Source organism: Pygocentrus nattereri, chromosome 2 (genome assembly GCF_015220715.1).
Source record: "Pygocentrus nattereri isolate fPygNat1 chromosome 2, fPygNat1.pri, whole genome shotgun sequence".
Classification (NCBI taxonomy): Eukaryota; Metazoa; Chordata; class Actinopteri; order Characiformes; family Serrasalmidae; genus Pygocentrus; species Pygocentrus nattereri.
The window spans coordinates 24,006,198-24,020,740 of NC_051212.1; the positions used below are offsets into that span (position 1 = coordinate 24,006,198).

The window sequence follows — 14,543 nt, forward strand, 5'->3', positions numbered from 1 at the left end:
ATCTAAGCTGAAAACTCACTTGTTCAGTTTAGCTTTTGGTAGGTAACAATCCCCATTAGATCAAGGCATTTGGTATTACTACTACTATTATCTATCTATTACTTCTACTAATACTACTGCTATTAATATTAGTAGTATAATCATTCGTAGGTAGTTTGACCGGTGGACGATGGGTCCCCCCTTGTGAGCCTTGGTTCCTCCCAAGATTTCTTCCTCAGCTCTGAGGGAGTTTTTCCTTGAAACCGTCACCCTTGGCTTGCTCACCTGGGGTTTTTTTACATTCTTGTTAAAACTTTGTCTTTTCTGGAATTCTGTAAAGCTGCTTTGTGACAACATCAGACAAATAAATTTGATTTGATTTGATTTAACAGCCTGCTGAACACACTTTGTGTGTTCAACCACTGCAGCTCAACAGCTGGGCTTCTACACATACATTGCTCATCTTCGCTCATTTCTGACTGACAATGATGCACAAATGTTGGTTCATTCCTTCGTTAGGTCTCATTGATTACTGTAACTCCCTCTTCATTGGTCCTCCTGTAAAGTCTATACATCTACATATACAAGTCTATACATCTACAGTATATTCAAAACTCTCCAGCTAGAGTTCTCACCCATACTAAGTGCTCAGCTCACACCACCCCCATCCTCTTTCAGCTACACTGGCTACCGCGTCTGTCCCGGATAAAGTTTAAAATTCTACTTCTCGCTTTAAAAGCCCTGCATAACCTACATAACTCTTTTTCTCAATCCCTCTGTGAGTGTTCTTTATTCTTTACTTTTTAAATCTGATCTAAAAAAAATTTCATGAGCATTTCTTTCTCTCCTTTAATTCTTAGGTTTACCTTTCTTCCTTTTTTGTGTTCTTTGTTATATATAGCAACCTTGGGATTGTGAAATGTGCTATACACATGAAACCTATTATTAGTAGTCATTATTATACTAATCTGTCAATGTATGTGAGGGATGATAAATGTGTTTAAAAGTTCAACTATGTTTCAGGTGATACACTATAAATTTACATACAGATTTGATATAATTAATTACCAGGTATTCCAAATGAAACTTTCCACTGATAAACTGCTCTAAATGCTCTTCAGACTCTTTCTGAACATTTATTCATATTTTCTGACAGTGCCCTCCAGTGAAGCATCTTTGAGAAATGACAGTTTCCTTGTTCACCTTGTTCTACAAGCAGACCTGGCCTTATATCCAGCTTTGTTTCAGCTTCGAGATATTTCAGTACTTAACTTGAAATCCAGTCAGAGGAAAATAGTAATGGCTTCTCTGACAGCAGAGAAGAAAGCAATTTCAAAATTTCGTACAGAACAGAGCATGCACTTAAGATCTACATTCGCGCTCTATTTTATGGTTGTCATGGCACCGGAGAACGCCACTCACAGACTGAATCAATCAAAAGCTGATACTGTGCTTGGTTTGTAGCAATTGACTCTATCAAAAAAGTTTAGGACAGGATCTTGTGTAATTAAATTTATTTTAATTAACTGTGCGTCTTTGCGTATGTCTTTGTTGGATTGTCTGTTTTTTTGTCCTAAAAATGCTTAGTAAAAATATTTTCACAAAAAATGTATTATGTTTATCTGCGGATATCTCAGTATGGTGTGTTATGGTTTGAATAAAATCAATCAATAAATGAACAACAGGTTTTTAAACGGGCTGAAATGAGTTTTCACCATCACTGTCACCAGGCACAAGCCTACATAACTCTACATATAAATTTACACCAGACCCTCTGTGTTTAGACACTTGAAGACACCTGATCGCCCAACATTTCTTTATGGAATCAAAAGGATTCATGCGTGGTTCATGTGCGGCTGCTCCAGAGCATCCCATTCTATTGGAAATGCTTTTCTGTGGTGATCATACAAACTGTCTGTATGCACAACTGAACACTTGTGTTAGTAATAGGTGCACCTTAAAGTAGCTGAGTTCAGTAATTAGCAGGGGCTTCTGGATATTTTTGGACAAACATATGCAAAAGTTTGAACACCCCTGGTCAAATGATTGGTTTTGCTTGTTTTCTAAGTGAAAACAAGTACAAACCCTTTCTAAAAAAAACATATGTTTAAACACACTAATGCACAGTTACAGTTTACTGAATTTAGCATATTGGGTAAAAAAAAATAAAACATAAAATGTGCCCTGTACAAAAGTTATGGTGCATTTTATATTGAACCATAATAGAAAAGAACATATTTAAATTTGTTACCTGTAGAGGATAAGTTATTGTCACTTAGAAAGCATTTTTTTAAATAAGAAAATATTGCTGTATATCTCAAAAGGTTATTTTATAAATAAAGACTTTTGTATATAAAACTAACTTTTATAAATAAAATCTATTGGCTAAAGCCATGAGTTTTTCTTTATATTTTTCACTATTTATATGAGTCCAATCATTATGAAATGTTCACACAATGTAAAAGGCACCTTTTCATTTTCAACTGAAATAAGAATATGAAAATAAATCGAATTGAGGTTCTGATATGGCAGCGACAATATGCTTATTCTGTATAAACATCTGGTTTGCACTGCCATTCGAATGGAGCTTTCACTGCAATCAAAATGAACTGAACTTAATAGGAAGTAGATACTGCCAAGAGGAAAAAGGGATGTTTAGAAAGGCAGTGAATGCAGGAAAGGCCCTGGAATATGCCACTGAACAAAGGTAATTGTTATAGAGAGGCCATCAGTGATAGAGTCAGCAGTACTGCTGTTCCTGTGTCATTTCCCAGAATCTCCATCTATACTAATCTGCCAGACTGATTCTGTCGCACTGTCCCACAGCACGATGGAGACGAGCTTGTTTTTACTAAGATGTAATGAAAAGTGTCCACTCATCTCAAAGCCTCATTAAGTCCGCCTAGGCTGGTCATTTAAATCTGAGTGAGCTGGAGCGTGTTCTATAAAATATGTCTTTCAAGTAAAAGATGAGTGAAAGAGAAGAAGTAATTAGTCTGATTTGCATACGTGAGTCATTGATTCAATCTCAGAATATGAGAGTAGATTTTGATGTATCTTCCCCAACAGCAGGCCAAAAAACATGATCCAGTCAAGAATAATCTACTATGTGAATGGATTTGCTGCGTATGTAAAGATCTAGAGGGAAACCCGTCTTTCACAACCAAACACCATTCAGAACTTCTCATTAACATCACAGCTTAAAACTGTTTTGTGAACTTTCAGGCTTGTGTATTTTCTCCTTGAAGAAATGAGCTGTTTGGTTTCCTGGGGTTCTAGTGAGCCAAAACAACAGACCAAAGCACTGCTCGTTAACTTAAAATGCCTTCATTAGAATGTCATATTTGCTGTTCTCAACAGAGCCTAAATGACTTTACCCAAGTATTAACGACTGGATTGAATATGACACATCCAAGCAATTTTAACTAATGAAGACAGCAGAATGGGTCCATTCTGTTTATTGGCTTATGGCCGACCTTGTGCTGCTTATTTAGAGTAGAAAACATGAGGAGCTTTTGCTTCCCTAAGGAAACAAAATTACTGTGTAAGCAAGGATAAAAAATGACAAACACAAAGCAGATGCCAGAACCCTGACTCTTGCACCTATCACTAGCTCTGGTCAGGGTCTTTTTCAGTCTTAACGGTTAAACTGGGCTTCAGCAGGCTCTAAAACACCAAGACCCTCAGTTTAGCTTTCAGTGTATAATGTGTCCCAAAATGGCTAAAAACTGCATGCAGTGAATTGCAGAGCAAGCGACTCCCTTTCTCAGCAGAACTAAATGTTCCTATACATTAGTGGTCCTGGTTCAATAAGAACATAACCACTGCAGCACAGAAAGCACGGCTATACTGTCACTCAACCGCGTGCGTGAGAGATTGCCTCTTTTATTACATTGCATGCAATTGAAGCCATGAAGCGAAGAAAGTCAAGTTTGATGACGACAATGACTCATTGTTACGATTCTAAAGACACTCACAGATATATTATGCTGAGATAGGTGCGTTGGGTGCTTCATTATTTAACTCTTATCTAACATACTGCTGGAAATACATTCATAGATTTTGTCTTTGTCTTGTTTAACTCATAGAATAATGTGAGAAACTGCATGAGTAACTGGAGATTTCTGTGTACTATTGTGTTTTCTATCACCGTATAAAAGAAGCACAATGGTGCCTTTGTTGTTGAACGCTCTGCAGTTTCTGAGTGATAATAGAATTCAGATATCTAAGAGCACATTTTTCATTTCTTTCATCAGAGTAACATTAAAAGGCAATTGAAGTGTGAAGTGTACTCCTATTAGGGATTTAAGTGGATAATTTACGTTTTATTTCATTTTCAACAAACAACAGTTTCTATTCGAATAGGTGGTTTTATTATTCAGATCTAACAATGTTTTTAAACTGTCTGCATGAGGGCACTGTACACAATTGGTTTCACTAGATAAACCTACAAAAAAATGAAGTGAGCGTTAGTGGTGTTCAGGTCCACTTTTCAGGAAGAAATTAGTACAGCTACAATGATGTACCATAGGGAAGAGTAGGGTTATTATGTAAGGTTTGTTTTGTATCTAACAAAACAATAGTAACATTAATAATAATAATAGCATTTATAAAACTTTGGTACTGGATAGAGTAACTAACCCTTTGATGCAAAGGTTTAAGGAGACCACCAAACATGTTTTCAGGTCCAGTCTGATGGCCATGTCCACATGTGCCACCTTTGACTGGCAGGTCATCCGTGTGGTAGAAAGTGTGGTGGAGAATCTCCTGCTCTCCTTCTGGCTCCAGGTAGTATGTTTCATTGGAGCTCAGCACAATCAGGCCCCTAAGGAAGGAATAAGAGACAGTTAAGGCATTGGGACATTTACTCAAGTAAACTAGAAAAAACAAAGATTAAAATTCACTTTCTCAATAAATCAGCAATGTTTGGTTGGTAATCTGCATGATGATAATGCATCATTTAATGCCTTACATGGACTCCTCCACAAGAAATGTTTTATAAAATATGTTTCAGGTCAAAAATCTATCTCAAGTGTATCGTAAAACAAAGTTTCAGGCATCAGGAAATTTCTGCATTTCTTTTTTAAATTAAAGGGTCCATATCATGGGAAAAAACACATTTTGCTTTTGTAAGTAAAACAGTTTTATAAACTGTGTGAACATGTTAAAATTTCAAAATATACCAGTTACTCTGCAAAAAAAGCCCTTTTTGAACTCACTTCATTTGTGATGTCACGAAAATCAACACATTTACATATATCTGCCTATTTAGCCTATAGCAGTTTAGCCCTGCCTATTCATACTGAAGTCATCAGGAATATTTCCATATGCTTTCCACATCAGTCATAAAGGCACAGCAATAAAACAACCTGTTTAATTCTCAAAGAGAGGTGGAAAATGGTCATGTAAAAGTGACTTCTTGTTTTTGGTACATAAACCTAAACAATTATTATAAGTTGACCTCAAAGGAAAGAGTTAAAAGAAAATCCATAGGTTGTTATTGTTCATTTCAGTCAGTTTTATGGTTTGGACTTTTTAGCAATGATTACTGAATTAATCATCAAAATAATGCGTAGATTACCTGATTAATAATATACACTCGTTAATGACAACCCTAGGGATAGCATGTCAAAAAGGTGTCTAACAGCCAGACAGCACACTTTTATAGCATACTTCGCTGAGGGCGACAGACATAGAAAAAGTGTTGCTTTTCTATTAGCCATCAGCAGGGGGCTCCTAAAAGAGCAGATGGTTATCGTGGATTTGCCCTCTGGCAAAAGTACTAAATCATGACAATTAAAAGTAAAGTAACTAGAAGTTTAGATGGCTCTTCTGTAATTGCTGGTGACACTCAATTCAATGTTTAACGGAGGCTGTTTCTGTCACACAATCTCTCTCTTCCAATTACTACACGTACATGCAGACATGCACACACACAGTGTAGTGAGTGGAATTTTAATAACGTTGAGTCCTTTATCTGGCCCCAGTGTGACTGGTAATTGGCCATGAGTGGAGTGGGCTTTACTGTAATGGTAGCTATATGTTTTCTAATCAAAGTGGGTGAAAAAGCCACTCAGAAAGCCATGCATGTACCATAACTTAGATGCTCCCCTATAGCAGCAACAACACTGAAAGTTAATGAGGTTTTTTAAAGGTGCCATACAACAATGTTACTTATGCTGATCACATCTTCTGTATTGATTGAGATGCTTTAAGTGTTGTCACACATAGTACAATTGTAGAAATCTTAAATTTGATCTGAAATATTAAGCAACAAGTTAAAACATTCACTGCTTATTAACATTCTCCAAACGTATTTATTTGCTAATTGACTGAAGACAAATTCTGTTTATGCTTGAAGGCCTAAAACTCTGAGTGCATCTTGCTTAACCAGCTGGAAAAGTCTCAAACACGAGCAAATTATGTTAAACATTGCTTGACACAGATTCTGGTCACTAAGGCCTCAAGCAAGTTTGGCTTTGCTTTTAACTGCTTTGGTATGACCCTTATTATATTTTAAATATCATTTATTTTCATAAACGCCAAATTTTCAAATTCCTCCTTTATTTCTTCAGCACTACAGTGAAATACACATTTACAACTCCACTGACTCCAGTGCCATGTCTCCAAAGAAACTGAAATTGTAATAAGACTGCAATAAAATAAGTATGAGGTTTTACAAAATCCCCTACATTTCCTTGCTTGCTTTTGTGAAGTGAAAGATTTTGATGTAGTACATAACACTTTGTACTAAAATGTAGTAAATCCCATTCATTTCCTAATCCTTGTGTGTACACACACACACATATAATATATATATATATATATATATATATATATATATATATATATATATACACTGCTCAAAAAAAGGGAACACTCAAATAACACATCCTAGATCTGAATGAATGAAATATTCTCATTGAATACTTTGTTCTGTACAAAGTTGAATGTACTGACAACAAAATCACACAAAAACCATCAATGGAAATCAAATTTATTAACCAATGGAGGCCTGGATTTGGAGTCACACACAAAATTAAAGTGGAAAAACACACAACAGGCTGATCCAACTTTGATGTAATGTCCTTAAAACAAGTCAAAATGAGGCTTAGTATTGTGTGTGGCCTCCACGTGCCTGTATGACCTCCCTACAATGCCTGGGCCTGCTCCTGATGAAGTGGCGCATGGTCTCCTGAGGGATCTCCTCCCAGACCTGGACTAAAGCATCCGCCAACTCCTGGACAGTCTGTGGTACAACGTGGCGTTGGTGGATGGAGCGAGACATGATGTCCCAGATCTGCTCAATCGGATTCAGGTCTGGGGAACGGGCGGGCCAGTCCATAGCTTCAATGCCTTCATCTTGCAGGAACTGCTGACACACTCCAGCCACATGAGGTCTAGCATTGTCCTGCATTAGGAGGAACCCAGGGCCAACCACACCAGCATACAAGGGGTCTGAGGATCTCATCTCGGTACCTAATGGCAGTCAGGCTACTTCTGGCGAGCACATGGAGGGCTGTGCGGCCCTCCAAAGAAATGCCACCCCACACCATTACTGACCCACTGCCAAACCGGTCATGCTGAAGGATGTTGCAGGCAGCAGATCGCTCTCCATGGCGTCTCCAGACTCTGTCACGTCTGTCACATGTGTTCAGTGGCGAATTTGCCAATCCTGGTGTTCTCTGGCAAATGCCAAGCGTCCTGCAAGGTGTTGCTGTGAACACAACCTCCATCTGTGGACGTCAGGCCCTCATACCATCCTCATGGAGTCGGTTTCTAACTGTTTGTACAGACACATACACGTATATGGCCTGCTGGAGGTCATTCTGCAGGGCTCTGGGAGTGCTCCTCCTGTTCCTCCTTGCACAAAGGCGGAGGTACCGGTCCTGCTGCTGGGTTGTTGCCGTCCTACGGCCTCCTCCACGTCTCCTGGTGTACTGGCCTGTCTCCTGGTAGCGCCTCCAGCCTCTGGACACTACGCTGACAGACACAGCAAACTTTCTTGCCATAGCTCGCATTGATGTGCCATCCTGGATGAGCTGCACTACCTGAGCCACTTGTGTGGGTTGTAGAGTCCGTCTCATGCTACCACGAGTGTGAAAGCACCACCAACATTCAAAACTGACCAAAACATCAGCCAGAAAGCAGAAAGGTACTGAGAAGTGGTCTGTGGTCCCCACCTGCAGAACCACTCCTTTATTGAGTGTGTCTTGCTAATTGCCAATAATTTCCACCTGTTGTCTATTCCATTTGCACAACAGCTGTGAAATTGATTGTAAATCAGTGTTGGTTCCTAAGTGGACAGTTTGATTTCACAGAAGTTTGATTTACTTGGAGTTATATTGTGTTGTTTAAGTGTTCCTTTTATTTTTTTGAGCAGTGTGTATATATATATATATATATATATATATATATATATATATATATATATGGAAAGCTGCAAAAACAGACTGTCTTAAATTCCTTTAGAATCAGAATCTTTATTTGCCAGGTACCAGATATTTTCTGGCAATCATTTTCTCTTGGTGCTCCATATGTCCTCCTATTCAGCCTACAGCAGTTTAGCTCTGCCCCTTCATGCTATAGTTACAAGGAGTGTTTCACCTTGGTCTGCTGAGGCATAGTACAGGACAGGCATCAGAACAGTACTTACACATAAGTCATAAAAGCACAGTAACAAAACCAGTCCTTTTTTCTCTCTGGCCTACTTTTGGTGTTTGTGTTGGTCATCATAATAATATAACAATGTCATATTGTCACACATATTGTCACTTCATCCCTTAAAATAAAACAGGCTGTTTTTAATTCTGCTTTAAAGAGTGATTTATGTATATGATCTCTGTTCTGATTGGCTGCCCTGTACTGTGCCTCATTCATTAAGCTGGCCAGGCTAAAATACTTACTAATTTCGACCCAAATGGTCAGGGCTAAACTGCTGTAGGCTGAATAGGCAACTCTATGTATATGCATTAGTTTTCATGACATCACACACACATTTTCTAAAACTCTTATCCCTCTGGGTCACGAGGATGAAATCATAAAAACAATTATATCAAGATGGGCTGCTTTTGTACCTTAGTTTCCACATATGAAACGTTTTGAAAATGTTAACAATGTTTAATGCAACTTTTATTAAAAAAAAAAGCAAGTTAAAAAAAAAAAAACCCTGATATGAACCCTTTAAGTCCACAAAAGATGAAATGAAAACTTTTACTACTTTGGTTCTACCAAAGGCTTTAGAATTAATATTATTACTCAATCTGTCTGTTAATTGAAAGAACTTTGCCAATATCTCTAGAGACAGCCTCCTGCAGTTTGCACTTAATAACGCTGTCATTTCAATATCACTATCAAATACATTTTAATAGTCTGAACATCGTAGAGAACAGAGAGAATGTCTGGTGAGTTATGACTGATGTAGAGTGCTTCCTCAGTCGCTGTGGATGAACTCACTTCATTTCATATGCACGACTTAAGCGGTGCTTTATGGCCTTCATTCCAAACCTCTCCAAGCTCTTTCTCTCCCACACAGTTTTTCAATCATTGAATATGGAAGCTGCCAATAACTCCCTTCTCTAACGCTGGCTCGAACGTGATTCAGCTCAACCAAAACCCAGAATTTGGAACTGAACATCAGCAGTGTGTGTGTTCACAATACACAATAGAGTTGCCTCTGGCTGTTATGCATGACTGTGTTTTGACTCCTTTATATTCCATGACCTTTTATTTTTCAATGGCTATAAATATATATTTAACTCTCTGAATGAGGATTAGTATGCATATCACTAGTACACGCTTAGAAGTTAGTATAGTGGTAGGAGCCAACTGCTTTAACTCAAGAGTGAGGCAATGGCCAGCTATAGTCATCATAAGCTTTTTGTTTACATGAACAAAAACAAACTTGCTCATTGAAATGTATAACACGGATGAATATGTGTAAATTCTTGTGTGTTAATTCTTGTGTTTGTTATCAGTATCTGAGCGTTCAAGGTCACTACAGAGAATTTGCATAAAAAGGACAAATTTCCTTTGTAGAAGTGTGGTGCTACTGTGAATTATCACAAATGACTGATAAACATAGCATGTTTTTGGAATAGTAAATTAATCTAAGACTTGTTTCAGAGGTCAGGGAGGGCATACATTCAGCAGTAATGCCTGGGCAATTTGTGAAATAAGGAAAACAACTGAAGACTCATTCATAAAAGGTACACATGAAGCTAGAGTTTAGTGCAGGGTGAAACAAGCACAGATATTTGTATTTTCACTCATTTATTCTTTTTTTTAGAGAAATGTCCACAGAAAACAGAGTTGATCTACAATGTCAGACAAAAACGTTTCTTTCTGGTAACTGAGGTCATATACAGTATTGTGCGCACTTATTAAATTATTTAATTATCTGTATAAAACGTGTCTTTTTCTGAGCTTTAAACATTTATTTGCTTTATTTACTAATATTATTTAGTAATATAATACTTATTTACTAATATAATAAATACAATGCCTATTAAACAACTATTTAACAATTATCATGGAAAACCTAAGTTTCCTTGATCTTACAAAATAAAGGAGTTTGGAGTAATATGTAAACACTGTCAAAGTTTTTACATACTAAACTGCAAACAGCCTGTTGAATTCACTGTTTCTGTGATCTCATGAGAACCAGTTCATTTACATTCATACACCCTATTCAGCCTACAGCAGTTCTTCTGTTCACACTGAAGTTATGTAAGTTATGAAGGTGTGTTTCAGCTCTAAGTGCTTTTTGAATAAGCCACAATGCAAGACAGCCAATCCAAGCAGATATAATTTATCTTTTCGCAGTCTTAAAGGCACAAGAACCAAAACAGTCTGTTTAACATTAAGGGATAAAGAGAGGTTAGAAAAAATAAAATCCAAGAAAGCTGTAGGATATATGCCCTTTAATATAACAATTATTCATATCATGTATGTCAATGTGTTCATTAAATCATGTTCAAATCTCTCCTTGGAAAAAACTAATAAGCATCATCATCAATAACATGGACAATACAATTTTTAAAATGGCAACAAATCTTGTTATTGATAACTTTGATTTGGGGATGTTTGCATTTCCAATTTATATCAATTGATTCAGTATGGAGGCGTGCATAACCCAACATCTCAAAAACATGCCAACACTTCACTTTAACATCATGTCAAAAGACAGTTACTGTAAGAGCTCACCTAGCTCTGCAGCAGAAATGATACACATGAATAACTTAGACAGAACAGTCTGTATCCATAGCAGAAGCTCAGCTTGGTGAATAACTAAGACACTAAAATTGTTATCACAAATCAGAAATAATATGCCAATTTCTGTTGTCTGTGTAGTCAGTAATCTCAGGTTTATTTATGGTGTATATGGAAGCTAATTAATTTATCTTTGTTTTAGAAATGAATAGATCCCAAATGATTAGATGCTGTTTTTGCAGCTTAATTTTTATATCTGGATTATATGGACTGTGAAGCAAAGGGGATGTTTTGAAAGTTTACCATACGTACTACTTTAAACTCTTTTATTAAAAAATGAGAGGTAAATTCGGTTTTCATTAGCCTTTATATAACACTGAGCAACTGGACTTATTACAGTGCAATACGTGAAATGTTAAATTCAAATCATTTTACCCAGAGTTTTTTTTGTAACCCCACATCCTCACAAGCCATGACTGTGTGTGTTTGTATGTGAAAACAGATGCTTTCTTCAGAAAACTGCATGTGACTGGGCACAAGGCACACACACACAGACACACACACACACACACACACACACACACACACACACACACACACACACACACACACACACACAGACACACACACAAACACATAACTCGTAAACAATCATGTAACTATTGTGACACTAATGCAATACAAAGCAGCAATACAACAGCAGTTCATGCATTTTCCTTGCCACTAGCTTGTGTCATCAACCACAGAAATTCATGAGGCACAAATGAATTGAACTCATTGTGGCCTCGTGTGGAACCAATCAGTAAAAAATCCAGGACATACCTTACTCCAGAGCATGTGCTCAGAGCAACCCAGGAGGAAGAGTGGTCTCTAACGTGCCCATGATAGAAGCAATGTTCCTAGAAAGCGAGAGAGAAAGAGAGAGACATGAGGAGAGAGTTTGGTGAGCCAGGCCTTGAGGTTGGGGCAGCAGGACTACAAATCAATGCTACCCATCTAGATCCAGTATGTTCTTTTGAAAACAGAAAACAGAAGCTGTTCAGCTGGGCTGACATTTGGAACTAAAATAATCCGGTGGAACAGCCTAATCAATAGCTGCTCTCATGGTGATATTTATAAATAAAACGGGATTTTCTACCTTGTTCTTATCAACAGACAAGCCGACGGTGTCTCAGTTGGAACAGAAACGTGTGCTATTATCGACCTTTAACCTCTTTTGGGTATGCCCTCATAATAATCACTCCCCCGAGTCTTCTACTAGTATTTGGAAAATAATTGCTCCACTTAATTTTTCTGAAACAGATCCAAATTGTGTGTGAGTCTTTGGCTATTTAAAGAGCTCCTTCAAACGATCGGAGCGTGAAATTAGCTCATTTATTTGAACAGAGAGGAAGCAAGGCGGGACACTCATGCGCAGCGGACACACAAATCAGCTGTCACTGGAGACACTGGCTGACAATCTAGACCGCTGCGTATCTCATTGGCTATTCAGTCGCCACTGCACCAACAGGAATGTTGCAGATAAATGTGGCAAACCTAGGAGGTCTCTAAAGGTGCAGGCTTCATAAAAAGTGTTTCTTTTTTATATTTTTTTCTACAAGTATATATGGATGGGAGTCACAAAAAATACAGATTTTGCATTTGCAATTTTAACAGAATATAAGCACTATGTTAATGTTTTATTCTACAAAATAGTGATGTTCTTGTTGCACTGCTGATAGAAATACTATGTAAGACTTGCTTTGGTGTTACTTTAAGAAGAAAACACTACAAAACAACCTGTCACATTTGAAGGACATTTTATCACAGAATAACAGCTGCCAGACATTATGGGTTCATTAACTTTATTAACACAAACTTAAATATCATTGAAATAAAATATTTACATTTCTCTACATATGCAAACTCAGAGGACACTTGTTTTTGTTATCAGTGGTTTTGGATAGCAAACTGGCTATATTTGTGTCATAGACATCATACCCTCTGGTTCCTATCACTACTATTGTAAGGAAAATCTGAGTCCATAGATTTTTATTTTTTTACATCTGAATGACCGAATTATACAGATAGGCTGAAAAATTGGTGCGATTCCCCTTTAAATACTCCTGAATCAATATAGCACTAGTTATACATGCATGTCACAAAACATTTAGACTAAAAATAGTGCATAAAAAGAAGAACCTGCACAATAGCAGGCTAAAAAATAAACAACATAATAATAGCGAGTCCTATGAACTTTCCAATAAGACTTCAGCTGTGTCTGACATTTATAACCACAAGGTTACAGACTCTGGACAGTATGTTAGTATGTTTGTGTGTGTGTGTGTGTGTGTGTGTGTGTGTGTGTGTGTGTGTGTGTTTGTGTGTGTGTGTCTGGTAAGGCACAGAGAGAGAGAAGCAGAGATTACATTCAGAGAGCTTTTATAAAAAAAACATCCAATTTCCCTGTCTAAAGGTGCTGCGCAAACCTACCAATAGGTTTGGCCCTGGTTGCTTATCCAATAGTACATCCCTTAAGATCCCTTGAAATGATGATGTAGTTAAACCCCAATTCACAGTGTCTTCATTACATTCTTGCCTGCAGAGCCAATCTGAATAGAAACTAAATTATGCAGTAAATGCTGTACATTAGTGTCAAATTAGTTATTTGCCAATCAGGCCAAACTGAACACGGGGATATGCCTCAAGATTTTTAGGGAGAGACACGCACTGTATTGACAGTACAAGGACATGAATTCTAAGCAGTGTACGCAGCATGACTACTTGCTGGTGGATTGGAGTTACAGTCTGGATAAATAGGCTACTGTCAGGGGCCACAGCTATCATGTTTGTCTCACAATCTCTTCATTTGTTTCTCATTTTAGTGGGGGTTCGACAATACACACATAACATGTTTTTTTTTTTAACATATGGTCATTGCTCCTCTGTGCTGCACCCCAAACCATTTACACTCTCACACTGAAATTTCTGTCTTGTAAGTAAAGTGCTTGTACTTGAAAATGTATTTGAAATTACATGTTAATTATGGCTGCTGTTGGAACAAAATGTCATATCTCAAAAACGGTAACTTTACTGGAGGTGGAAAATTGACATGACAGTATTTGATTGAGTGATTGTGGACCGTTTCTATTTCTCTCTGCATTCATGAAATATCTGCACAACGTGAAGGGGACTGGGATTTTTACAAGGTGCTGCAGCCTTATTTATAGCTAAAGCATCTGATATATATAATTCTGCTAAAAATGTCATTTGCATCAAGTGTGTATAATCCAACAGGTAAATGACATCTACTCATTTATATATATATATAGTCATTTGTATATTTCATTTGCGGCATAGAACATAGGTTTTAC

General features: G+C 37.4%; 1 protein-coding gene across 3 annotated transcripts in view; it reads right to left on the reverse strand.

Moving 5' to 3' along the window:
• adam19a (ADAM metallopeptidase domain 19a) overlaps positions 1 to 14,543 on the reverse strand; it is a 104,345-nt gene that overhangs the window by 31,075 nt on the left and 58,727 nt on the right. For all 3 annotated transcript variants that reach the window (XM_017699645.2, XM_017699644.2, XM_017699643.2), the window contains exons 5-6: positions 12,013 to 12,089; positions 4,621 to 4,804 (exon numbers count right to left, since the gene is read on the reverse strand). In XM_017699645.2, the coding sequence (XP_017555134.1) occupies positions 4,621 to 4,804; positions 12,013 to 12,089 (261 nt within the window). The remainder of the gene's footprint in view (positions 1 to 4,620; positions 4,805 to 12,012; positions 12,090 to 14,543) is intronic.